The sequence below is a fragment of the Peromyscus leucopus genome, chromosome 10 (genome assembly GCF_004664715.2).
Source record: "Peromyscus leucopus breed LL Stock chromosome 10, UCI_PerLeu_2.1, whole genome shotgun sequence".
In the NCBI taxonomy this organism is placed as follows: Eukaryota; Metazoa; Chordata; class Mammalia; order Rodentia; family Cricetidae; genus Peromyscus; species Peromyscus leucopus.
In genome coordinates, this window is record NC_051071.1 from 87,352,930 (window position 1) to 87,378,432 (window position 25,503).

Below are 25,503 nucleotides of genomic sequence, written 5' to 3' on the forward strand. Positions count from 1 at the left end.
AGTATCAACTGCAGGGAGCAGAGGAAACCCTGAGGGAGTGAAGTCTTGGATGATGTGCAGTGTTGACACCAGCATGGCCATGTCAAGGACTCCAATGTCTCTGCCCCATAGGTGAGGCTCAGCATGAGAGCAAAGCCTTTCTCACTGATCCAAGTGCAAACAGTTGATCATTGCACACAATAACTAGCAACTGTTGCTTCCCTGTCCCTGATGTTCACAGCCTGAAACTGCTGGCCTATTACGTTGGCTATTTTTATGTCAACTTGACACAAGCTAGAGCTATTGGGAGCAGAGGGAGGCTCAACGGGGAAAAATGACTCCATAAGACCCAACTGTAGGACATTTTTCTTTTTTTCTTTTTGTCTTTTTTTGTTTGTTTTTTTCAAGACAGGGTTTCTCTGTGTAATTTTGGTGCCTGTCCTGGAACTCACTCTGTAGAACCAGGGTAGCCTCGAACTCACAGAGATCTACCCGCCTCTGCCTCCGAGTGCTGGGATTAAAGGTGTGCACCAGCATTTTCTTAACTAGTGATTGATGGGGAAGGGCCCAGCCCACTGTGAGTGGTTCCATCCCTGGGCTGGTTGTCCTGGGTTCTATAAGAAAGCAGGCTGAGTAAGCCACATGGAGGAAGCCAGTGAGCAGCAACCCTCCATGGCCTCTGCATTAGTTCCTGCCTCCCGGTTCCTGACCTGTTTAAGTTCCTGTCTTGACTTCCTTCGATGGTGAACTGTTATCACCACGTTGGTTTCGGTCATGGTATTTCATCATCATAGTAACACTAATTAAGACACCTACTGAAATTGGCTAACCCCTCCTTCTCCCATGATAAACACACTGAGGTTCTAGGTCGTAGCAGTAGTAGGTGCCAACACATCAGAGTGTGCACACTCCACCTGATCCTAACGTTTCTGTGCATATGTCTGTGTGTCTATAATGTCTTCAGGGTTTCAGATTCAAGGCACTCAGCTCATAGTGGCCACCACCATCAACAACAACGAAAGAAAGGTACTATGTCAGGCAGCAGTGAGAGAGAACATAGATGACTAGGCTAGTACACTCGGGTGTTGTCTGGGAGGATAGTCACAGAAGAGTTCTTTAATAAAGAAGCCTGTGAGAAGACTAATGGGCTGATGACAAGAGCCAGGTGCTCATCGTGGAGGAAAAAATGTTCCAGAAGGAACTACAACACAAAAACCTTCAAAGGAAGAGCTTGCTCACCATGGTCAGAGAAACACAAGGAGGTCGGAATCCTGGTGAAAAGTAGGTAAGCCCTGACACAGGAAAGATGGCCCGAGTGTAGACAGCTGTCACATTCAGTGGAGAAATGTTTTCTAAACTTCAGTCATAAAAACAAGTTGGTCCTTTCTTATTGTCACCAAGATGTGCAGGATGAAACAGACCATCCGAGTGTAAGGACTTTACTTAGGAGCTTGAGTGTGCATCCACGGGTGTGTGTACATCCAATCATAAGTGCTTGGTGGTGGGCGGTAGATGCAACACCATCAGAAACAGCACTGACTTGGAGCTCTGTAAAGTTTCATGACTGCTGGAGTTTTTATTATAAAGATGAGAAGTTTCTGGAAGATGTCTAAGACAATATGCCTTGTTCTACATTTTAAAAGGAAAACTGCAGGCGCCCTGCCCACAGCCTCCATGGACTAGAGCGGAGCTGTGCACTGGATCCCAGGGAGAGGTGGCGTTTGTGTGGCTCACAAGATGAGCAGTGCTCATTCAGATGAGGACAGCAAGATTCCCCGAGGACATCCATCCTTTCCTAGAGTTCTTAGAAGGCTCAGATGAGACCGGGAAAATGGGGAAGCGTTCGACTCGGCACAGCACAGGGGAGCAGAATTCAAGGGACCTTTACAAATCACACTGCTGTCACACTGCTACTGGTGTCACTTTGTCTGCACACAGATAATAAGGCTGGGGCTCTGTTCCAGAGGAACTCGAAGGAGCAGATGTGGGAGAGAGGGAGGCCTGAGTACAGTGGATCAGCTCAGCACAGTGTGTGATGTGATAATGGTGTATGGACGGTGTCAGGAAAGAATCCATTTACAGTTCAGAGAAGCAGTAGCTCCTGTTAGAAGACCTTTCTGCTGGTCTGAAGAACATGCCAGCCTCTACAAGACGCTACGAAACCTATACTGGCGCTAGAGAAAGAACCATGTGAAAGTCAACCCACCACACACACATCCGCTGAGTCAGCCCACTGAAGCCTGGGTCACCCACACCACGGCTACAGGCTCAGAGCAGAAGGAAAGTGAGCAGGAGGCAGCGGGCCTTCAGTGTTTCTGTACCAATACCCAAATCAGTATCGCATCAGCCCTGAGACCTAACAGGGGACGGGGAACCATGCTCCTCAACAAGCATCAGTGGTGCAAAGCATGGGCTGTAGATCCAGCGATCCTGAGCCACAGTCACAGCTAGAAGCCGCACTAAGGATGACTAATTTGAACACACTTTACCATCTTGAGAGGAAAGTATCAGATTTTCACATCAACTTTAACAGCTTTCCAATTCCCAAATGTTTAGCAAGTTGAGTGCATAATTATTTTCATTCCAGATCTTTTTTTTTTTTTTTTCTCATCACTGACTTCTCTGAATGGGTCCAGGTTCTGAGTTAATGAACTCTTTTAATCTGATATAAAGACTTCTGCTGATCTGGTTATAACAAAACCAACATCCCCAGCATCTTACACAGAAAGCATTGGTACAAGATGGCTTTGATGTTAACATACGAGATGACTACACAAAAAGTGGACAACGTTGTTATTCTAAATTTGTTGCAATTTTAAATTCCTTCATCACATAAATTATTAAAATACTGCCCTCGTGAAGAGACAGCAGCTTTTGAAAAGACGCTGACATGATTACATGGGTACTGGCTGCCAGCCTTAGCTTTCTGGTGTGTGTCTGTATGAAAACACTCTAATCTTGTCTAGAACTAGAGTCCTAGCCTAGAGGTAGTGACTGACCAGTGTCTTTGGTTACAGCAATGGAGAATCAAAGCATCACTGGAAGATAATATAAACTAGTCAATATGCTAATAATTCAAAAGTATCGGTAATTCAACTAATATTTCTGAATCCCCACTTTGATAAAAAAAAAAACACAAATAGTCTAATACGTGATATAAATTACTACAACAACATGTTTATCCTCAAGTTGCTGCTAGAATTACCAAGTCTAGGGTATGTGATATAGGAAAGGGGGCTCTCGAGGTGAAAGGTTTCAGCAGGACAGAATCACCTCAAGGCAAGGAATGATTTCTGGTTGATAATGTGCCCACTGGAATCCATATTACCCTCTGTGCATCATGAAAAAGTCTCATTTAAAATATGGATGTAAGTGGATAACGGTAAGGAGATAGAGGCTGTGTCTCAAGAAGAATAAACTAAACTCAATCAGAACAAAGTACAATCTAATGTAAAGTGCTATCCATGCTCTGCTTTTTCTTTCTTTTTTTTTTTTAAGGCATTTCATTTCTGGTGGATTTTCTTTAAGCCATGCCATTTCACTCAGTAGAGAGATATTCAGAGGACTAATTTAGAAAGAAAACAAGTCTATGAGGGCTTTTTAATTATCATGACAGTAATAAAAGCCATTTTCATTCCCCTTATGTCTGATAGATTAAAACAGCTGGATTTAAAATATTTAATCATATCCATAAAAATGCCTCTCTAATCACATCATACCTTTTCAAAGTTAATTGAGCACTTTCACGTATTTCCCTTAAAACTTTATTAGACAGGACATTTCTCCGACAGAGATTAGCGATGACAGTTACAGCACAGCCATCTCTGGGTTTCATTCTTCCTCCATCCCCAGTGCACCAGCGCCCATTCGTCACTCTCTCTTATACCAACCGCTTTGCTGGTTTTTTCAACTGGTCTTTCTGCTAATACCCGTCACTGTCCAATTGGAATAAAAATGATCTGCTTAAACATAAACCCCGTTATTTTAACCCCTGATTAAAATCCCCACAGTTGCTCAGCAGCCTTCGACACAGGTGTGCTCCCTGGGAATGTCTTAGAAATGCTTTCTGCCCTGGTCCCTGCCTAGGTGTTCAGCTCATTCCTCACCTCTCCTGGCTGGCCACACCAAGTCAACGTACAGTTCACCAGGGTCAGCCATGTCTCCTTCCTTGACTAGCTTGGAGAAGGCTGTTTTCCTTCCCCTAAAGCCCATTCTTCTACTATCCTCCTCCATCTTCCTGCTCATCATTTGGTACTGATGAAGCTTCTCCCCCCACCGAAAGCCCTGCTGTCTACTGAAGAATGGGCTTCATTATCCCTTTGCCCTTCTGCACACCTCTAATTCCCTTTACGTGGGAATTTACCAGGGTCGTTATAATTTCTCATTTATACAAAAACAGAGTGTACACACTATAAGCCTCTGAATAGCAAGAAGTTTCTTATTTTGTTAATAGAAATATTTACCAGTACTGGTGGTGCATAATTAAAATGTAATACAAACTTCAGTGAATGAATTGAGTGCATATTACCAATAGATACCGTGTGACCTGAGTCCAGGTCTTTTCCTTGTTTGCCCTGAGTCGTTTCTGTGGTGTTTTGCCATCACCCTGCATTAGGAGTGTGGCTTCCTACTCTGTATTTCTGTTAGTCCTCTCCCATGCCTAGAACACCTTGGATTGGGAAAGCTTGGATGTATGCAAGTATCTTTAAAATTAACTGATGACAATCCACACTTTTAGTTTAAGCTGTAGCTAAGCCTTCCACCTGGAGGGGAGTTGCTCAGGATTTAAGACATTTCTGTGGAGGTATTTGTGTGACTTCTAGTTGGGAACAACCCTGCTTTGTGATTAAACAGCGATTGCAAGGTAATGTGGCAAGCCTGCCTCAGACAAAGGGGCGGTGACAGACCTCTGCCCTCTGAGAACAGCATTCTACCACCCATGTCACAGAGCAAAAACACCAAAATGGCTGTCTGCTAAACCCTGTCCAAAGCAGCTTGCATGGTAGATTTTCTAGACCTCTGCCTGAGGCATAGTTATTGTGTGTCCCTCCCTTTTTAAAAGAAATACACGGAAGGGCTCCATTTTCACAATGTACATGAAGATAGAAACTATACTTTCCTGGAATTATGCACAAGGGAGTAATTGGGGGTAATCTTTGGGGATAAAAAGTATTTTGTAGACAAGTTCCATACCCTTTCATAAGATATTGTGGGCCATAAAGGACACGGGGAGTTTGATATTAAACCTGAAACAAGTTATGGAAGAGAATTTTATCATTCCTATGACTGCCTTGCCATTAAAAAAGGAACATAATAATTTTATTATAGTGCACACTCTGTGAAAAAGCATCAACTTTTAATAGACTTGTAGAAAGGAAGTTTAACCTTTTCAATATTCTGCCTCATCATTGGATGGATCCATTCCACCTTCTCACTTCTAACATGCCCCAGGGCCTAAGCTAAGCTCTACATGTGGGAACGACTTTGAAATTCTGTCTTTTCCCTGACGTTGCAGGTTGCCAGGACTTAACACGCCAGTCCCCCACCCCCACCCCCAGTAGCTGAGCCTTCTCCCAACTGCAAACCTCAAGTTTGCAGACTTCTGCATTTCTAATGGTATTCTGGCTTTATTGCTATAGTCTTCATTTGATGCTTAAAAGGTCAACATTGATAGTCTCTAGTGTTTATAACCATCTTTTTTCACATGATCACACACACTGGTTCTCAGCATCCTTAGAGTCTCTACTTTCCCATCCCTTCTAGAATATAACGTCTCATTTTATGTCTTATCCTTAAGAGATTAGCCAGGTTGGTGGGTTAGCCTGGGATGCCTGATCGCTGGTTAAAAAAATAAAAAAACAAAAAACAAAAACTCAGCCATGTGGGTGGTTTTGCCCTGCATTTATTTATTTCCTCTTTCTGTTGCAACACTCAATATAGTCAATACCTTAGTAAACAGAAACAAACAGAAATTGCTGGGGATAAACATGGCAAGGAGATGGACCCTACAGAGGACATAGAACTTTATGTAGGAGAAACAACCCACGGCAGAACACAAGGAAGGCTGAACCTCCACTCTCATGAAACCTGAGTCATTACTGCAGAATGTCCCCATAAAGTCATGGACCAACTTAACTCTGAGAAACTCTATAACAGTGATGTCAGTTTCTATTTCTTAGAAAATGACCATTTAAAAAATGCCTAAAGCTATACATACCTCAGAGAGGGGGGGGGAGAGAGAGAGAGAGAGAGAGAGAGAGAGAGAGAGAGAGAGAGAGAGAGGAGAGAGAGAGAGATCTTTATGGCCAGTGTACATATACATAGCAGTTACTTTGTCCCACCTCTTAAAATAGTAAGACCTTTTCAAATGAAAGTAGCTTTTAATACAAACATATGTGTGTGTGTGTGTATGTGTGTGTGTGTGTGTGTGTGTGTGTGTATCAGGAGAATAAACTAGTCTTACAAAAGCAAGCAAATTTCTTCATTATGCCTAGACTAATAGTTCACTCTAACAGTACATTGTCATCATTTTTGAAGCCCCTAAACATAAGCTTTTTCTACTGGATCAATGCTTTGAAGTTTTTCAGAACTAAATCTGGAGGCTAAAAATGCATCTCAGTGCTAAGTGCTTACCTAGCATAGAAAAGGCCCTGGGTTTGATCCCCCAAAATATCAAAAATAAAACTAACTAAATAATAAATAACTAGGTTTGGAGTAAAGGCACTCCAAAATATATCTTGTGAAGACAGAACTGTAAGCCCAGGAAGCCATAGGTACATGATTACACCCATATGACCTCAGAATGATGTCCAGAAGCCCTCAGTTCAACCCCGTTGATGAGCATGGCATGCAGTGAGTACTTGCTAGGGGGAATTCCTTAGATTGGAAGGTGAATACTTGGGTATTTTTTAATGAAAGGTATATTTAAAGTTTCAGTACTCAGCAAAACTGCATTGAATCTGAGAGCAAAGAGCCAAAGAAAATGCTGCACGTAGCCAACCTATGGAGGGCTTTACAGACGGACACTGGCCTTGGGCAAGAACTATGTGGCTTTTCCAACCCAGAGCTTACAAATCGTGATTACTACGTGAGCCTTGTGGAAAATCCTAGCATGGGCTCTTAGTAGCATGTCTATCTTTATACACAGTGCAGATGTGTTTTTGAGAATGAACCACTCAACTATGTCAGTTTTTTAACCTATTCTGTAGACTCTATGTATGCCAGCAAATTAAAATTGAGTTGAAGCTTTCTCTTTAGTGGGAGCATTTTCTAAAATTAGAGATAACTAAGCGTGAAGGGCACATTCTTTTCACAAGTCATGGAGGGAAAGGAGCCCCTAAAAGCAGGTGGCTAAGTCCACCTACAACTAACATAGTGACAAGCCCCCAGCAACATAATGCATGATATCAAAACAAAGGGAATGTGATTCAAAGATGTCTTCACTCTAACTACCAGACCCTAGGAATACAGCATGCAGTGAAGTTATATTTTTTCTAAAAGGCAATTAGTAAACTGCTCACATTTTGCTGCTAAAATAATACATTGGCATGAACAGATGGAGGTTTTTTTTTTTAATCTGTAAATGACAAATATTAGGAATCACAAACATTGATTTAACTTCTACCAAGTAAATGAGAGGAACAAACTATAAAGTGCTCATTCTATAATTAAGCACGTAATTAAATTCACATTTGTTGTGCTCATGTTTCTTCCCACTTAATTCTGAATGTGTATACATTCTAACTACTTAGGGTTCAACTCACACTAAAAGGGTCTTCCACGACAGATAGATGGCGCTGAACTAGTTCTCAGCTTAAGCTTGCCATGTCGATGCTCTGGGTTTTTCACAGCACGTTGAACTCTGTAATAAGAACTCAGATGAGCTAGGCCGTGTGTCGGGACAGATGGAGGGAACAGCTGAGAGAGACGCTGCCGGTTCGCAAGCTCCACGAGAACAGGACAAGTCATACTTAGAGGAATTCTTGGGAACATTTAGTCTGCAAACCAGAATGCAAGTGCAGCAAAGAGGAGAGGAGGAAATCAATGCTCTGCCTTCCCAGTCCATCTGCAATGCCCTCGTCTATCCTGTACAAGGAGGCCGTCCCTGACCAGCATGCAGACTGCACTGGTGAATAGGCTGGTTTTTCAGACTTACTCATAATGATTATGATAACGAACAATGGAGCTGAACACTGAGCAGTTGACTACTTCAGGAAATTATTCCTTCTCTCCATCTAAATTGTTTTTTTTTTTTTAAATCTACTTTTGAATACATGGGAGACAATTTTAATCTAATTTTCATGAAATTCCAAAAGCAATCTGAGAAATGTCTCTGAAACTAATTTTCTTCACAAAAGCTGCAAGTGGGACCTTACTCTTCAGAAATGAAACCCATCTATTGGTAGGCTTTCTCTACGAGTAGTGGTGTGTCTAGGTGTAAATATATAGAAAAAAAAATGCATTCAGGGGTTTCCAAACTTAGATTCACAGTAATAAACATGGCTCATGTTTTAATGACTTTATAAGAGTGGGCACACATACAAAGCTGTAATAAACAAGTAATTACCTGCACTGGCTAGGCTTATGTCAACTTGACACAAACTAGAGTCATCAGAGAGGAGGGAACCTCAGCTGACGAAACGCCTCCATGAGATCCAGCAGTAAAGCATTTTCTCAATTAGTGAGTGATGGGGGAGGGCCCAGCCCATGGTGGGTGGTGCCATCCCTAGGCTGGTGGTCCTGGGTTCTATAAGTAAGCTCGCTGAGCAAACCATGGGGAGTAAGTCCTTAAGCAGCACCCCTCCATGGCCTCTGCATCAGCTCCTGCATCCAGGTTCCTGCCCTGCTTGAGTTCCTGTCCTGACTTCCTTCAAAGTGTTGTGGAAATGTTAGCTGAATAAGCCCTTTCCTCCCCAACTTACTTTTTGGTCATGGTGTTTCATTGCAGGGATAGACACCCTCACTAAGATATAAGGTCGTACTCAGGGAGGGATGCCGGGCAGTCTTATAATGAAATAGAAAAGGCTCTTTAACATAAGTAGAAACTAGTTTTCTGTTTTCTCTTAGTGAAATGGGGATATTTTTTTCTTTGATAAAAATTGTGAAAAGTGTCCAGGAAGTCCCTAAAGAGCTGAAACTCTGTGGTTTATTTTTACTGTATTGATTGGTGTTGGGGAGTTGATAGTAAATTGTGTGTGATAAACTTCAGATGCAATTGCTTTCTTCCCGGGCACACAGATAGAAAACACAAATGCTATTTATCACTATTTTAAGTGTGTGCCTACATTCTGGGGCAGGCGTCGTCAAGCGGGAATGGTAGTTTCTGGATTTTAGGTAGATTAGTCATTCAGAAACCATCTCAGAGACAGGCTTTCACCTTTTGATATTGCTCACCCGTGGAAATGCCAAGTGCAGAGACTTCAATCCCTTTATCCCAGTGGGAGAGAGACTTTATGTACAGAGAGCTCTTTGCATTTATAACTTGTTTAAATCGTCTCCTTCCAGATACTTAATGTTTAACACTCAGTGCTAAAATCAGACTCACTAGTTTAATGCAAAGATCATAAAATACTTGGTGAAAGCTTATGTATATTTCATTCAGGGCATATCTCCAAGAAGCAAACAACTCCTGATGAGTTGTCTGAATATTAAATATGTTGACTCTTATGGCTCAGATTTTCCTGGCCAGTCCCAAGTTTATGTATATTGAGCACAGCAGGATATACTGAAGATCTTTATTATTGTATATATTTTAAAGAGTTTTATCTACAATGTTGTTATAGTGAGTAAGCCATCATCAGTAAATGTAGAAATCATACATAAATTAAATCATTCATCAAGTAGTTTTAATACTGCAAAAAACATGATGTTCATAATAAAATCATGTTAGCTTTCACTGTGAAGTATATCCAAGGGATTAAATGTAAGCAATAATTATGAGAATAGTTTCCAACCACATCCTCAACTGTGTGAACTTTGTTTGAAGCGCGTAGTAACTATAGGTGAGTCTTAAAGCTATACATCTAATCCTTGGAAGCACAGCTTTAGGATTGCTTGACTATGTAGCAATTATATATACACATCAGCTGCTAAAATCTGGTCAGTTTGCTGTTTTATATCCAGAGTCAAACTTCTGTTTTAAGAGTCACAGCTAGAGAGAGATGAGTACAGTGGGCTTGTCATAATGCAAGGACTGGTACATATCTGGTTGAGGGTTAGAGGATTTTCACTGTATAGATGACTGACATTCGTGAGGGGCAGTGATTACAGGTCCTTCTCTCATTCAGGAATCATGCACTAAAGAAGTAATAAGCAATATAGATAACCTGCATCTGTAAGGCTGTCTTCAGCAGATAATATGTTATGGAATATTTCAATGCAATAAAAATTTCTATTAGATATTACTGAGCAGAAACCTACCCAGAACAGTCCTGTTCTTTAGTGTATTTTGTTTTGTGAGTCAGGACTTATTAAGTAGCCCTGCTGGGCTGGGTACTTGCTATGTAACCTAGGCTGGCCTCCAGTTCTGTGCAATCCCCCTGCCTCAGCCTCTCAAGTGCTGGAATTACAGCCATATGTCATCAGGCCTGGCTTGGTTCTTCATTTTTAAAGTCACTACCGAATCACCATTGTTTATGATACAAAGAGACACGACTTTTGAACTCAGTTCATCTTTGCAGAACCAAGGTACAAAGACTTAAGCTGCTGAAGAATCCCCAAGGCCTGTGTGAATTGCTGTGCAGAAGTTAATGGAAAGAGAAGAGGTCAAGAAGCGAAGGCAAGACAAGGGGGAAGTAACACCAAGAGGGGAGTAAGATGAAGGAAGGACCATATCTTTTCATCTCCTGGGCAGCCAAGCTGCAGAAGGGATGCGCAGCCTAAAAGAAAACAGCAGAGTCCTTCACTCCCCATGCACCCGTATCCAACATGGCTCCCCAGGAGCCCTGTCCAGCAAGTGGGAGACGTCAATGCACAAGGAGAAGGCACAGCAGCCATTCAGTAGGACTCCCAAAGGAACATGTTCTTCTGCCACCGCGTCGACACTCTTGATATCACTCTTGATACCATGGCTACCAAGTCAACGTCCTTGACAGGAAACCACGAGATACTTGAGGAAATCGAATGCTTGTTAGAAAATCCCTTACCCCACCTTTCTGGCAAAGGTCCTTGCTCGTGTTTCTGACCTTCGGCCATCTTCTCCTTCAAAAGACGTGTCTAGCTGTGTGGTCACTTCTCTTCTACTCAGGGATTTCTGAGTTGTGAATCAAGAAGTTACCAGGTATGCGCAGGCTGTGGGCATGGTGACCCACAGGTGCTGCCCTTACCTGCCTGGATCTGCTCTGTGGCTCAGAGGCTAACCTCTCCCAGCTGCACATCTGAGGCTCATCTGTCAGTCATGGAGAACTGCCTCAGTCAGGAGATAGTGAGGATAACTCAGGGCATTTCTCCTGACTCTTCTCTCCAGAAGCAAGTGGATGCTCCTCTATGTCGTTGACTCTGGACAGCCAGTACCCGTGTGTGATTGACTCTGGCTCCTGTTGGACAGCCAGTACCCGTGTGTGATTGACTCTGGCTCCTGTTGGACAGCCAGTACCCCCGATCTCTAGTAAACCATCTCTTTGATCTTGGGTTAGGGATATATTCATATCTTTGCTGATCTCCTGGCTGCTCCAAGGGCACCTGCTTGTGGGTTATACTCTGACACCATCCTTGCTTGACTGCTGTTTAGTGTTCTTCAGAGTTAAATGCCTCTCCAGCAGGGTGTGCCACTCCTGAATGCCCGGCTGGTCTTCATGACCTCCTCTACATTATTTAATTGGTATAGCTGCATCCATTTCTGACAAACTCTGGTGAACTAAGCCTTTTGGCCAAAGACTCTGCTTAATTCTTTTTTTTTAATTAAGAGATTTTTTTATTCATTTTACATATCAACCATGGATTTCCCTGTCCTCCTTCCTCCCACCCCCAGCCTTCCCCCCTAACCCATCCTCCATTCCCACTTCCTCCAAGGCAAGGTCTCCCCTGGGGAGTCAGCAGAGCCTGGTACATTCAGTTGAGGCAGGTCCAAGCCCCTCCTCCCTGCACCAAGACGGAGCAAAGTATCTCAGCATAGGCACTAGGTTCCAAAAAACCGGCTCATGTACCAAGGACAAGTCCCAGTCTCACTGCCTAGGGGCCTCCTAAATAGTCCAAGCTAATCAACTGTCTTACTTATCCAGAGGGCCTGATCCAGTTGGAGGCTCCTCAGCTATTGGTTCACAGTTCCTGTGTTTCCACTAGTTTGGCTATTTGTCCCTGTGCTTTTTCCAATCATGGTCTCAATATCTCTCACTCATATAATCCCTCTTCTCTCTTGTTGATTGGACTCCTGGAGCTCTGCCTGGAGCTCAGCCGTGGATCTCTGCATCTGCTTCCATCAGTCACTGGATGAGAGTTCTATATGACAGCCAGGGTGTTCGGTCATCTGATCACCAGAGCAGGTCAGCTCAGGCACTCTCTCGACCATAGCCAATAGTCTACAGTTGAGTTATCTTTGTGGATTTCTGGGGACCTCTCTAGTACTCTGCTTCTTCCTATTCCCATGGTATCTTCATTTATCATGGTATCTCTTTCCTTGTTCTCCTACTCTGTTCCTGATCCTCTGCTTAATTCTTTTATCCATTCTAATCCCATGTCTAGCTCTAGTCCATTTATTGTATCATGCTTTGTCTTATATCTTTATAGCTGTTCCTAAATGTTGGCATTTGCTTACCTATAGCACAGAATTACTCTTTAAGTGATCCCTTAGTCTCCATTCTTGTTTCATTTTGTTGCTATGACAAGCATTGTGACCAAAAATCACTTAGGGGAGGGAAGGGTTTATTTCAGCTTGCAGGTTACAGTCTATCACTAAAAGAAGTCAGGGCAATAACCGAAACATGAACTTCAAGGATGCTGCTTGCTGGTTTATTCCCCAGGTTCGTGCTTAGCTGGCTTTCTTGTAATGTGGGACTACTACCCAAGGAATGGTGCTACCCACAGTGGGCTGGGCCCTCCTATATTGATCAACAAGGAAGACAATACACCATAGACATGCCCACAGGTTGTCTGACCCAGTGTGGGTAGCACAGGTAGATTACCTTTTTCACCCATGCCGACTTCAGTTTCCAAATTAGCCTTTAGTTTTGGAAAAGAATAAGCAAGCTCGGTGTGGTGGTTTTAAGGAAAATGCCCCCGCCCCCACCCACACCCACCCCACCCCCGCCAGGAAGGGAGTGGCACTATTAGATGGTGTGGCCTTGTTGAAAAAAGTGTGTCACTGTTGGGGCAGACTTTGAGGTCTCTTGCTCAAGCTTCCCTCAGTGTGACAGTCAGTCGACTTCCCTTTGCCTGCAAGGTGTAGGACGCTCAGCTACTCCAGCACCACATCTGCCTGCACTCTGCCATGCTTCCCATCATGATGATAATGGACGAAACCTCTGAAACTATAAGCCAGCCACCCAATTAAATGTTTTCTTTATAAGCGTTGCCATGGTCATGATGTCTCTTCACAGCAATAGAAACCCTAACAAAGACAGAAGTTGGTGCCGGGGACTGGTGTATTGTTGTGATAGGCCTGACCATGTGTTCGTTTGGAGAAATTTGGGCTTTGGTACTCTGGGTTTGGACAGCAGTGGAATCCTTTAAGTAATGAGCTGTACTAGTAGGAGCGTGGAAGACAGTGGTGCTGAGTTATTTGAATGACAGGGGGCTCACTCAAGAGGTTTCAGAGGAGAAGCATTTAAGTATGGTGCCTAGAGATCATTCTTGTGATATTTTGGTGGAGAAAGTGGCCATCCTTTGCCCTTGTCTGCAGAGTCTGACTGAGGCTAAAGTGAAGAGTTTTGGATTAATTCCATTGGCAGAGGAAATCTCAAAACAGCCTAGTGCAGACTCTGTCGTGTGGTAGCTCTAATGAAGATTGATAAAGGAAAGAAGCAAACTGAGCAGGGAATTACAAAGTGAAAGTTTTGAGGAGGAAAAGAGCACCAGGAAGTGAAACACAGCTGAATTCTGTGTTCAGGAGAAAAAGTGGATTAAGAAATGGAATAAAGGGAGTGATGACCTCAGGGCAAGATCCCACCCAGCTAAGTTTCCAACTTGTGAAAAAGAATCTAAAGAAAACCTTAGAGCCAGGTGGTGGGGCATGCCCTTAGTCCCAGCCTTGGGAAGGCAGAGGCTGGCAGATCTCTTGAGTTTGAGGCCAGCCTGGTCTACAGAGCAAGTTTCAGGACAGTCAAGTTTAGGTAGTAAAAGGCATAACGCTGGTGAAGATGTAATTGAATGAGAGGGGCCATGTCCCAAGCCCCAGCAAGCAGCAGACAGAGTTAAAGACAGAAAAAGGGAGTTATGGAATAAAGTTGCTGAGACCAAGCATGTGTCAGAGGTATCCCTGAATAGAGGCCCAGAGAGGCCATTGTGCGAAGCTGTGAACTTGAAGCCTGAGTTGCCCTGGAAGGCCCAAGAAGTTAGAGATGTCAGAGTCATGGAATACCTGCCAAGGAGAGCTGCTAGCAGGGAATAGAACCAGTCCAAGAGAAAGAAGTGTGTTGCAGTCAACAAAGCTGAACAGAGTTCGAGATCTGAAGAGCATTTTGATATCAGACATGGAGATGCAGAGTTTAGAGTTTTCCTAGTTGGCTTTTGGTCTTGCTTTGGTCCAGTATTTCCTTGCTATGACCCCTTCCCTGCATCTTGGAATGATAATGTATATCCTGTGACATTATATGTTGGAAGTGTGTGATCTGCTTTTTGATTTTGATTTTCACAAGGGGATTACAGTTAAGAGATTACCGTGCATCCAAGAAGAAGACTTTGGAATCTGAAACAAGATTAAGACTGTTATAGACTATGGGGACTTTTAAAGTTGGAATGAATGAATTTTTTGTATTATGATATGACTGTAAGCCTTTGGGGGCCATAGAGTAGAATGTGGTAGTTTGAAAGAAAATGCCCCCAAAAGGGAGTGGCACTATTAGGAAGTATGTTCTTGTTGGAAAAAGTGGGCCGCTGTGGGGGTGGTCTTTGAGGTGTCTTTTTCTCAAGCTCCCCTCAGTGTAACAGTCGGTTAATTTCCTGTTGCCTGCAAGATATAGGGCTCTCAGCTACCCCAGCACCGTGTCTGCCTGCAGACTGCCATGCTCCCCATCATAACGATAGCGGACTGAACCTCTGAATCTCTAAGTGAGCCACCCCAACTAAGTGATTTCTTTATAAGAACTGTTGTGGTCGTGGCGTCTCTTTACAGCAATAAAAACCCCAATGAAGACATTCAGCTTTGACTATATTCCCCCAACAGCCTTCCTTCCCTCCTGAGTCTTCTCAAGGATGCCATGAAAAAGCCTAGTTTCCACATTAATCTACATTGTAGCTATACCTCCATCTCCTTATGCCTTTTCACCTTATCTTTGGAAGTCCCAAGACGCTGCCACACATAAGTTCCTGTCTAGCCTGCACCACTCTTTGGAGAACACAATTCCAAGATACCTATCTGGCTCAACCTATCCTTATGCCCAGATTCCCAGTGTAACACTGTGGCCATCATGACTGTCCCAGGGGCTTTTGGAGACAGCAGCGCCCTCAGCACAGTGACTCATCACTGCTGGCTTAAAGCCTGACCAACACAAGCCAACCCCAGTGCTTCTAGCATCAGGTCAGGATCCTTTGTTTACAACACTTGAGAATCAGGAATCAAGAAATATCTTCTGATCCCATACAGGTTAACTGGCCTCACTATGACAGTGACCTTGAGTTCTGATGTCAACAGTGACAGAACATATTTTTTCTACTCCTGATGTTTATCTTTACTCCCCCACCTTTAAAAAGCACCTGGATCAGCTTCTTGAGTGTTCTGAGACTAGTTCACCAGCTTTTCCCCAGCTCAGAGATGATCCAGGTGCTCAAAGGTTCTATGCACAGGGATGCAACATAAAAGCTTCCACTCTGCCCAACAGGGTAGATAAGCTCGAGAATCAGATGATGTCCCTCCAACAAGACACAAGGGCATGTGACATTGTCCAAAGAGTCTGCAACAGCCCTGAATTTTTTCTTAGAGTTACGATGGACATACATAGACTATGTAATTTGCTTTCTGTTAGTTTAAAACAATAGATCTTGGCTCTTACACTAGGCAATGTAAGTGTGGGCATATATCAACAGAAACAACAAAAGGACCAACACGTTAAGTGTGTCTGAAAACTCCACCATTTTTTTTTTATAATCATCTCCAAACTGTAGAGTACTTCTGCAATTTCTTGCCCAGCAGGTCTTTTATACTTGATGTCTGCTCCTAATACCAAATGACAGCAAAGTATTGTATACAAATGTTATCACAGAAATAGTGATGGCAACCAGTGCAGCAAGAGAGATCTTTTCTGTAGGAGCACTTTAAGGTTCTCAGAGCCCTCTCACAGAGGCAAACACCGCAGGAAACTTCACTAACAAAGAAGACTGAGCCAAGGACAAGGGAAAACTGAGGCCACTAGCAAAGGGCAATGCAGGAATTTCAGTCCGAAGTATTTCCCAGATCACGAGGGCAGTGGAAAAACATGCACTTTGTGCATCAATATGTAATTTGTGTGTCTTTGTCTCTTAATGGATACAGAAGAGATTTAGAACACCGTCAAAAACAACAAAACAAAACAAAAACCACAAACAAACAAAACCAAGGCTGGAGAAATGACTCAGAGGGTAACAACACTAGTTGCTCTTGCAGAGCACCAGGGTACAGTACCTAGCACCCTTATGATGGCTCAAAACCATCTCCAGTTCCAGGTGGTCCAGTGCCCCCTTCTGGCTTCCAGGGGCACTGCACACACACGAGCCACAGACAAACATGCAGGCACAATGCTCATACACATAACACAAAAATAACTCTGTGAGTTCGAGGCCAGCCTGGGCTACAGAGTGAGTTCCAGGAAAGGCACAAAGCTACACAGAGAAACCCTGTCTCGAAAAACACCTTCAAAAACATCTTCAAAAGACACCAAACACCAGCCACACACTGATGTAACTGTGGTCTTTCTACTCTGTGTTGGACGTGAGCTTTTGTCTGTTGCTCTGAACACTGAGAAGTAGTGACCCACACAGCTGTCACTTCAAACCATGCTGCTGTTCTAGATGGGTGTGTGATTGAGCTGGGCATGAAAAACGTATAACTGACAACCTCATGTGAATATGTTTAATATTTACTCGGTGACAAAATACTATTATTGTTTTCCTTTTTGATCTTTGCATTGGGAAATGATTGGAAATGTGAGATAGCATGTATCTTGACTAGCGGACTAGTGCATTTAATGTTGTTCTGTTCCTTTCTGTTTTTTCAGAACCGTTGTGTCCTCCAACAATTCCTCATTCCTTTCGTGCAGGTTTTGCTGTCTTCCTTTCTCTGCTTCCCAGTGATGACTCCTTTCCCCTGCTACTGTCTTTGATCTTGTGTTGAATTTGCCTTGCCTGCATGTCCCCAAAGTGAATCATATTTTCCTACTGCTCACCTTTGAATATCTTTCTTTCCCTAAAGCCATGTGTGCCACCTGGAAGCCACATGAGTTTAGCACTCCTTCACAAATCCTCTCCATCGAAATTCTATTTGATATTTCTGTTCATTTGGGTTATAAAGAGACATCTGCATTTATCTTGCAAACAGCCTTCTGTCCCTAGCATAAGACATGTCATTTGTTGATACACATCTGTAAAGAACTGTCACTTTATTTTAAATGCATGCTCCTATCTTACTGTAATGATGGTCTTATGTGCGATGCCGGCAGCATGGCTGGTGTTCTTCCAGGACTCTTAGGATTTGTTTCTTACTGGTTGTGACCTCTGCAATACACTTTGGAGAGTAATAAACTACTCTTGCCCTGGGGTCAGCATTCACTGCAACATTTGTAGATGGAAGACATTTTTACAGTTCTGCAGCCAGTGACCTCGGTTTGGATGTCAAACACTTGCTTGCTCTTCTCGGTCTCAGCTGGTTCCTTTACTGAATCCTCAGGCTATACTGAATCCTTAAAATCTGTATGTCTCGTCTCGTTACTATCTATGCCCTATGATGACTATATTGAGAAAAGAACTAGGTATATATTTTTTTAATCCGACAAATGATGAAATGTTGAAATAAACTTAAAAATTCATCGATATTATTCTAATGTTCTGCTGTAGAGTCTAAGTAACTGTCTTTTTTATAGGCAACATAATTACAAGTGAATTACAAATGCAGACTTTATGACTCTAATTAAACTAGAGGCCACGTTCCATTAAAAACAGATTAAGCACATGAAATCAGTTGTAAGGAAAAATAAACATGCCACAGGTTTAGAACTTTCAAAATAAGTGATTAGCAATGTCAAATAATTTATTTTTAGCTAATAATTTTACACAGACACCTGAAGCATTTTCTTATATTTCATCAGAAAAAAATCCATATTATCTAATTTTAAATATATTTATTTATGTATTCATTTCTTTTTTCTTTACTTCCTTCCACCATATTAATATCTTTAAAAGTTTCTATGAAGTATAAAAGACTGGGAGAGAGTCTATATTTGAGTCTTAAGGATATAGACTAGTTTTAAGAACATTAGAAACTCAAAGATATTTCGTTGGAAGGATTGTATTTTGTAAGAATCAAACCAAGTTACTAAAATGAATCTGAAACAAACTGAGACACCAACATCATGGTAAAGCTGCTCAGGAGAACAAAATCTAAGAAAACATCACACAAGATGATAAATCTCCCTTTATGCTGCTGGGAGAGTCAGGGCTATAGTTTCCTAGAAACTTTTGAACACTAAATACTTGCTTCTCACACACAGAAAGAAATAAGGAGCCAGTGGTGTGGAATATTCCTTTACATTGTGTGAAAATACGTTGCTGTGATTGGTTTAATAAAGAAGCTGACTGGCCAATAGCTGGACAGCTAGAGGTTAGATGGGACTGGCAGACAAAAAGAGAGCACAAAGAAGAGTCTGGAGGATATGGAGAGGAAGCAGGAGATTAACCTGCTGAACTGAGAAAAGGTACCAAGCCAGGCAGCAGAAGGTAGACAAGAAACATGGGTTACTTTAAGTTATAAGAACTAGTTAGTGACAAGCTTAAGCTATGGCCATTCATTTATAATTGATAATAAATCTCTGTGTGGTTATTTGGGTGTGGGCTTGCAGGACAAGAAATTCTGCTGACAGGGTAGTGTTGAACTAGCACCAGTGGCTCCAGCAAACACTCACAGAGCACAGAGGAGACTTAAGCAAAGCACGTCTGTCTTTCAGCAAGAATGCCTTAAGACACAGAGATGGCTAGATGATTCAGAGCAAATTCAACTGCAAAGGTAGATGTGTTGCATTGATGATGTAAGTTAGCATCAGTGTTCAAATACTTTAAGGATATGCTGTCATTTTCAGGAAAAGGCAATGTTGGTGACAGACACAGTTACAAATTGTACAGAAAGAAAATTCCTAACAGGACATCAATAGATCCCACACAGGCAGCAACTCCCCACAGAGGGACAGAGGTAAAGATGTAAGAATGAATCCACAGAGAAGGTAGTAAGTGGTTGAAAATATTTTTTTTAAAGAGTTGAGTTTCTAAGATTTATAAACCTTATTTGTCTAAGACCAGGAACATAGCATAGTGTGTTATTTATAGTCAACCAAAAACAACAAAGGACTGTTTGAAATATCTACTTTTTCACGTCTTGTTCACGTAGTTGCAAAGTCACTAGTGTCCTAGGAAAAGCTTCCTGACTGAACTGTTCTTAAACACCGCAGGATATCAATGTTGATGTACCATAAAGAAAACAGAAGCCAGGTAGCCTCCCCACCAATGTGTGTTCTTCCTGTTTGCATCCAGAGAAACTGACAGTTAAACACACTGCAGAAGACCTAAGTGTGAATTAAAAAAAAAAAAAAAGATATTTGAACTCATTCAGGTTCACAGGAAGACTCAGAAAGAAATGAACTTAAAATACATGTTGAAGAAAATAACCGTCAGGGGATCAGGTAATGGTCTTTGAGGTGGGAGTTAGAGAAGGCCTGTGTGTGCTCATTTGGTTTGAGCTTTACTCTGTTTTCTCCACTCGCTGTGGGTGGCTCATGCTGAGTCCTTACCGCCTCCACTTCAGCTGGGTCATACCAAACGTTGATGTAGGGATGCTGTAAGGCGTCATCCACCGATATCCTCTTAGCCGGGTCGATCACTAACATCTTTGACAATAAATCCCTGGCTTGGCTGGCTGAAATTACAAATAAGAACAATAAGATTTTCATTTTGGCAAGGGTGTTTATCATCTGGGGAACTAAAAAAGCAAAGCAGCATCCTTCTAGTCACCTGGAAACTCCTTGTGGCTATAAAGGAAATGCAGATCCTAACTTTTTTTTTTGTCTCAAAGCCTAAGGTGTCATTTTGAGAGCTCTTTGAGGGTTATATGGTGTGAATAATCGAATATAATTATTCACTCAGAATTATAAATAGAATTTATTGGCTATGAAGTTTGAATAAGTAAAGAAACTTCCATGGGTAATCTCTAAGGATGAGAGGGGGCTGGGATAAGGGGCAATGCAAAGTGGGAAATGGGAAGTGCAAAGTGAATACTGCATCTGCAGAAATGCACAGTTCAGCTATGGGGTGGATGCAGGGAGTGAGTCATGGTGCTTTCCTGTTCTCTGACACCAAATGGGATCAGCAGAGTCAGCAGAGTTCAAACTGACTTGAGCACCGAGGTTGTACCGATTTCTTAGATCCATTAAAAACATCCTGAAGAGTGACTGTGATAAAAGTGACCTCACTTAACCACTGAATTTTGTTGTGGCAGTCTGTGTTCATCAGGCATTTCAATGGGTGGAATCACGATTTGGTGGAATCAGGTGGGCAGTGGCTAAAGGAAGTCCCACGCCATGGCCGACGGTGATGGACATCTCCATGTTATGTACAAGGTGGCGTGGCGAATTGCATGGCTGGGGCAGGGTGAGAAACATGGTGACCATCAGTCAGCATATTTGTTCAACAGCACTGTTTATTGGAGGCACACTGATTTCTGTGTTCCGCCATGCCCCTGTGTGTGCAGTCTCCTCCGTGTGTGATGGTGCACATGTGTGCAAGTCAAGGCACAACCTTGGGTGCTGCTCTTTAAGCACTACAAACCTCTTGTAGTTCTTTCTTTTAAGATAAGCCTGGAACTCTCTGTTAGGAACTCTCAACCGCCTCTACCTCCCCATCGCCATTTTCACTGGGGTGACAAGCACGTGCACAGGCCTCATGTTTTATTCCATGGGTTCTGGGAATCAAACTCAGGTCCATTGTGCTTGCAGACAAGCCCTTCATCACCTGAGCTGAAGACCCAACCCTGAAGCCACGTTGATTTTTAGTGTCTAAAGCATGTGGAATTTTTACATGAACTGGTTTCTTAATAAGACTAAGCAACATCTTAATACTACCTTAATAATATCTTGAACCACTAAGATTACTCAAATGGTCTCAAAGTTTTAATAGTAAAATTACTCAGTGTGTTCCAAATATATAGTAAAACTTCCAATTCAGGAGAGTAAAAACCTCAATTGGCTTAGCAATTTTAAATATTTCTAAGTAATAAGAGTGCCTAAGAGTAACTGACATCAAAAAATTGGAACTACATATGCTAATGTAGAGGATAATGTAGGAATCAGAGGCCTTTTTCTATATTCACAAATTTAGAGCTTCAGTGTTTTTGTTCTCCTTTTAAAAACACCAGATACATACTGTAAAAGATTCATGAGTTCATTGGTAGTACAATAAAATATTTACATGTAAAATGTTTAAAAGAAGATTTTTTTCATTCAAGTGTTTTTTTAAATATGGACAACATTAATGGTTATTAAATGTTCATATTAAAGTAACTGGGCTAAGAATTTAGCAATAACATAAACAAAAGTTAGGCAACGTCACCCACTCTCACAGGCTGTCACTAAGGCATTCAGGCTAAGATATCTTTTAGGCATTTCACTCTCTGTCTACGAAGTGTTCACAGCTTTGGGAATGTCACTCAGAGACTATGTAGCACTATGATGTGGACTGTCTTAAATCTCTTATGAATAAATTTGGAGGTGATGACTAGATCCCAAACAACAAAGCACTGCATTTTAATTTCTCTGCCTCATTGATGTTTATCTTAGTTATTTAAATTAAGCTTATAAATAATTGACTGTGCTGCACACTTGGGGTATGCCCCCAAAAGCATGAACCTACCTTGCTTTTTTGATGATAAATATTTTAATACAACTTTTTATTATGTTTAACAGGTATTAACCAGATGCTGTTAAAAATTCTTAACAAAGTATTAAGTCAATTAAACTGAGTCTGGATCTAGGCAGAAGGGACCAGAGTTGAACAGAAAAAAAAATGTGTAGGTAACACCTAATTTAGTACCATATAATTGAGAAATGGTGGTAAGACACTCCATAAAATATAATGAACTAAAGTACCTATGTCTATAAAACTTAATAATTGAAAATCTGTGTTAAAAATATTTTCTATGAACTAAAACAGGATTGAAGATATGTTTTCAAAGTACAGTACACTGAACTTTTAAATTTACATTTCAAACAGTAGTTTCAAGATTCTAAATAACCCTGATAAAACAGTTAACCAAGAAGGGCTATTGTCAGGAACGCCTCTTCTTGCCTCAGTGCCAGTCCAGGGAAGACCTCACAGGTACCTTTTCATTGCGCACACCACATTGGCCGACAACACAGAGCCTGTCAGGCTGTGCCCAGTGCTCACCTTTGAGTTTATTGTGCTCAGAGTCCGCTGGGAAAAGGGAGTCTGGAAACAGCTTGGGGAAGGTGAGTCCAGCATACTTGGGCCGGTTCTCAACATAGTTTCTGACTGTAGGCTGCAATTTCTTCATAAATTCTGGACATGGAGTTCCTAGCTGCTCGATGACTTTGTTCCACTGGTCAATATCTGGGGAGGAAACAGTTAAGGGAAAAAGAGGTGCAGACCAGGGGCTCTCACCTTTCTGTCACCTGTCACTGGGGGCTGAGTCCCATCAGTGTGACTGGAATTTTACGAAGCAACAGAGGACAAAAGGGTGAAATCAAAGTTGACAGCCTGCCTCTGAACTCTTTTGGAATTATAAGTCAAATTTTGAGCTTGTGTGCTTTTAAATAACTACTATTATTTAACAACAACAGGATTATGAAGTGGTCATTGCTTTACAAAAATAAAAATATTATTCAAATATAAGAGGACATAGTAACACTTACATAATCATATGTTTTAAGGACATACAATATGTATGTATATTTAATATGTATATTTAAAATATGCAAGGACAAATGACAGGAAGTTCTCTCTTGATTGTAAGCATTAAAAGATTCAAATAATGCAAGAAAGAAATCTTAATGAAATAAAATTTTGATAATCATGTGATTTAGAATTAAAATTATCTCACTTCATCGTAGGATTCTATCTTAAAATTACATCAATCATTTTTATTTTTAGAATAGCAAGCACATAAATACTTTAAATAATATTTATTTATATTTTCCTTAAATTGTCTTTAAGATTTTTTTGTTCCTTTTCTGAAAATGTGAAAGTTCCATTGACATTTAATGTTTTTCTATGTATAATCATCACATTTGGGGTCATCACACTAATTTGGTTTGGCTATGTATATAGGTGGAATACATTGCAAAGTTTTGATGCATATATATAATTGTAATCTGCTCAAATTTCTGTCTTTTCAAAGTTTACTATGCATTTGTGACATTTATATTTTTTCTGGAAGGTTGTTTGAAATATGCAGCACTTGTGTGTCACCCATAGCCACTGTCTACTGCAGTCACTCGTCAATAACAGTCACTGTCTATTGCAGTCAGGCAATCATAGTCACTGTCTACTGTAGTCTATCATATCACTGTCTACTGCAGTCACTCTATCACATCACTGTCTACTGCAGTCACTCTATCACATCACTGTCTACTGCAGTCACTCATCTATCACATCACTGTCTACTGCAGTCAATCATATCACTGTCTACTGCAGTCACTCATCTATCACATCACTGTCTACTGCAGTCACTCTATCACAGTCACTGTCTACTGTAGTCACTATCACAGTCACTGTCTACTGCAGTCACTCTATCACATCACTGTCTACTGCAGTCACTCTATCACATCACTGTCTACTGCAGTCACTCTATCACATCACTGTCTACTGCAGTCACTCTATCACATCACTGTCTACTGCAGTCACTCATCTATCACATCACTGTCTACTGCAGTCACTCTATCACATCACTGTCTATTGCAGTCACTCTATCACAGTCACTGTCTACTGCAGTCACTCTATCACAGTCACTGTCTACTGCAGTCACTCTATCACATCACTGTCTACTGCAGTCACTCTATCACATCACTGTCTACTGAAGTCACTCTATCACATCACTGTCTACTGCAGTCTATCACAGTCACTGTCTACTGCAGTCACTCATCTATCACATCACTGTCTACTGCAGTCACTCTATCACATCACTGTCTACTGCAGTCACTTATCTATCACAGTCACTGTCTACTGTAGTCAATCACAGTCACTGTCTATCATTATTATCATAGTCACTGTTTATAGGTAGCTGATTTCAAACAGGATTGAGTCTTGCAGATTTGCATTCATTCCAACTCCTGCCCTTCTTATTCTTCTACAACTCCATCCTTCACTGTCAATTCCATCCTACTAAAGTAACACAAGGCACTTCAAAAACTTTAACATAATACTAATTAAAGTTTGCAAAGCCTTTCCTCTTAGCTATTCAAGAGTTGGATCAAAAAGGCTGACTGTCCCAGTAAAAGACAAGAAAATTATTTAGCATAAATATAAACTGCAAATGGTAGACAGGCAATCAAACAAAGATAAAAGCAAGTTCATTGCAAATTTCTACCTCCCTTGCAACCTGGATGAGTAAAACTTAGTTATTATAATAAAAAATATAAATTGCCATGGACTGTCTGGAAATGAAATGCAGGTGGGAAAAGTGGATAAGCATTCCCTAATATGACAATGGCAAGAACAAACCAAGAGTCAGTGAAACTTCACTGATGTCATTGTGGGCCTGAGATTACAGAAGGGAATCAGAATTATTAGAAATAAAGAAATTCACTATATTAGATTGGTTAATCACTCTTAAGCAAAAATTCAAGTTTATGACTATAGATAATATATGAGTAGATAGGATAGATAGATAGATAGATAGATAGATAGATAGATAGATAGATAGATAGATATCAATACTTAGAAAAATGTTCATGGTGTTTAAAGCTCAGTTGTTATTGTAAACATAAAAAAGACCTTCTCTCTAATGCAATTGGGTTAACATACCCCATCAAGCTATCATTGACTCATTACTCAAACTTGCTTTGAATTCTAAAGGGTAAGAGTTAATACTATGCTTAAAAGAGGCAAAGAAGTTTCTAGATTTTCTACAAGAAACAAGTTTAACAAGTTTGGCAAAATATCATCAACCTATTATTTAATTCTAGT

The 25,503-nt window shown here is 41.4% G+C and overlaps 2 protein-coding genes across 4 annotated transcripts in view; one reads left to right on the plus strand and one right to left on the minus strand.

The window, feature by feature from the left end:
• The window catches only part of Mapk10 (mitogen-activated protein kinase 10), a 294,249-nt gene that overhangs the window by 35,650 nt on the left and 233,096 nt on the right, over positions 1-25,503 (minus strand). For all 3 annotated transcript variants that reach the window (XM_028867293.2, XM_028867294.1, XM_028867295.2), the window contains 2 exons: positions 22,747-22,929; positions 20,100-20,224 (listed from right to left, as the gene is read on the minus strand). In XM_028867293.2, the coding sequence (XP_028723126.1) occupies positions 20,100-20,224; positions 22,747-22,929 (308 nt within the window). The remainder of the gene's footprint in view (positions 1-20,099; positions 20,225-22,746; positions 22,930-25,503) is intronic.
• The window catches only part of LOC119088669, a 40,067-nt gene that overhangs the window by 4,026 nt on the left and 10,538 nt on the right, over positions 1-25,503 (plus strand). The window lies entirely within an intron of this gene.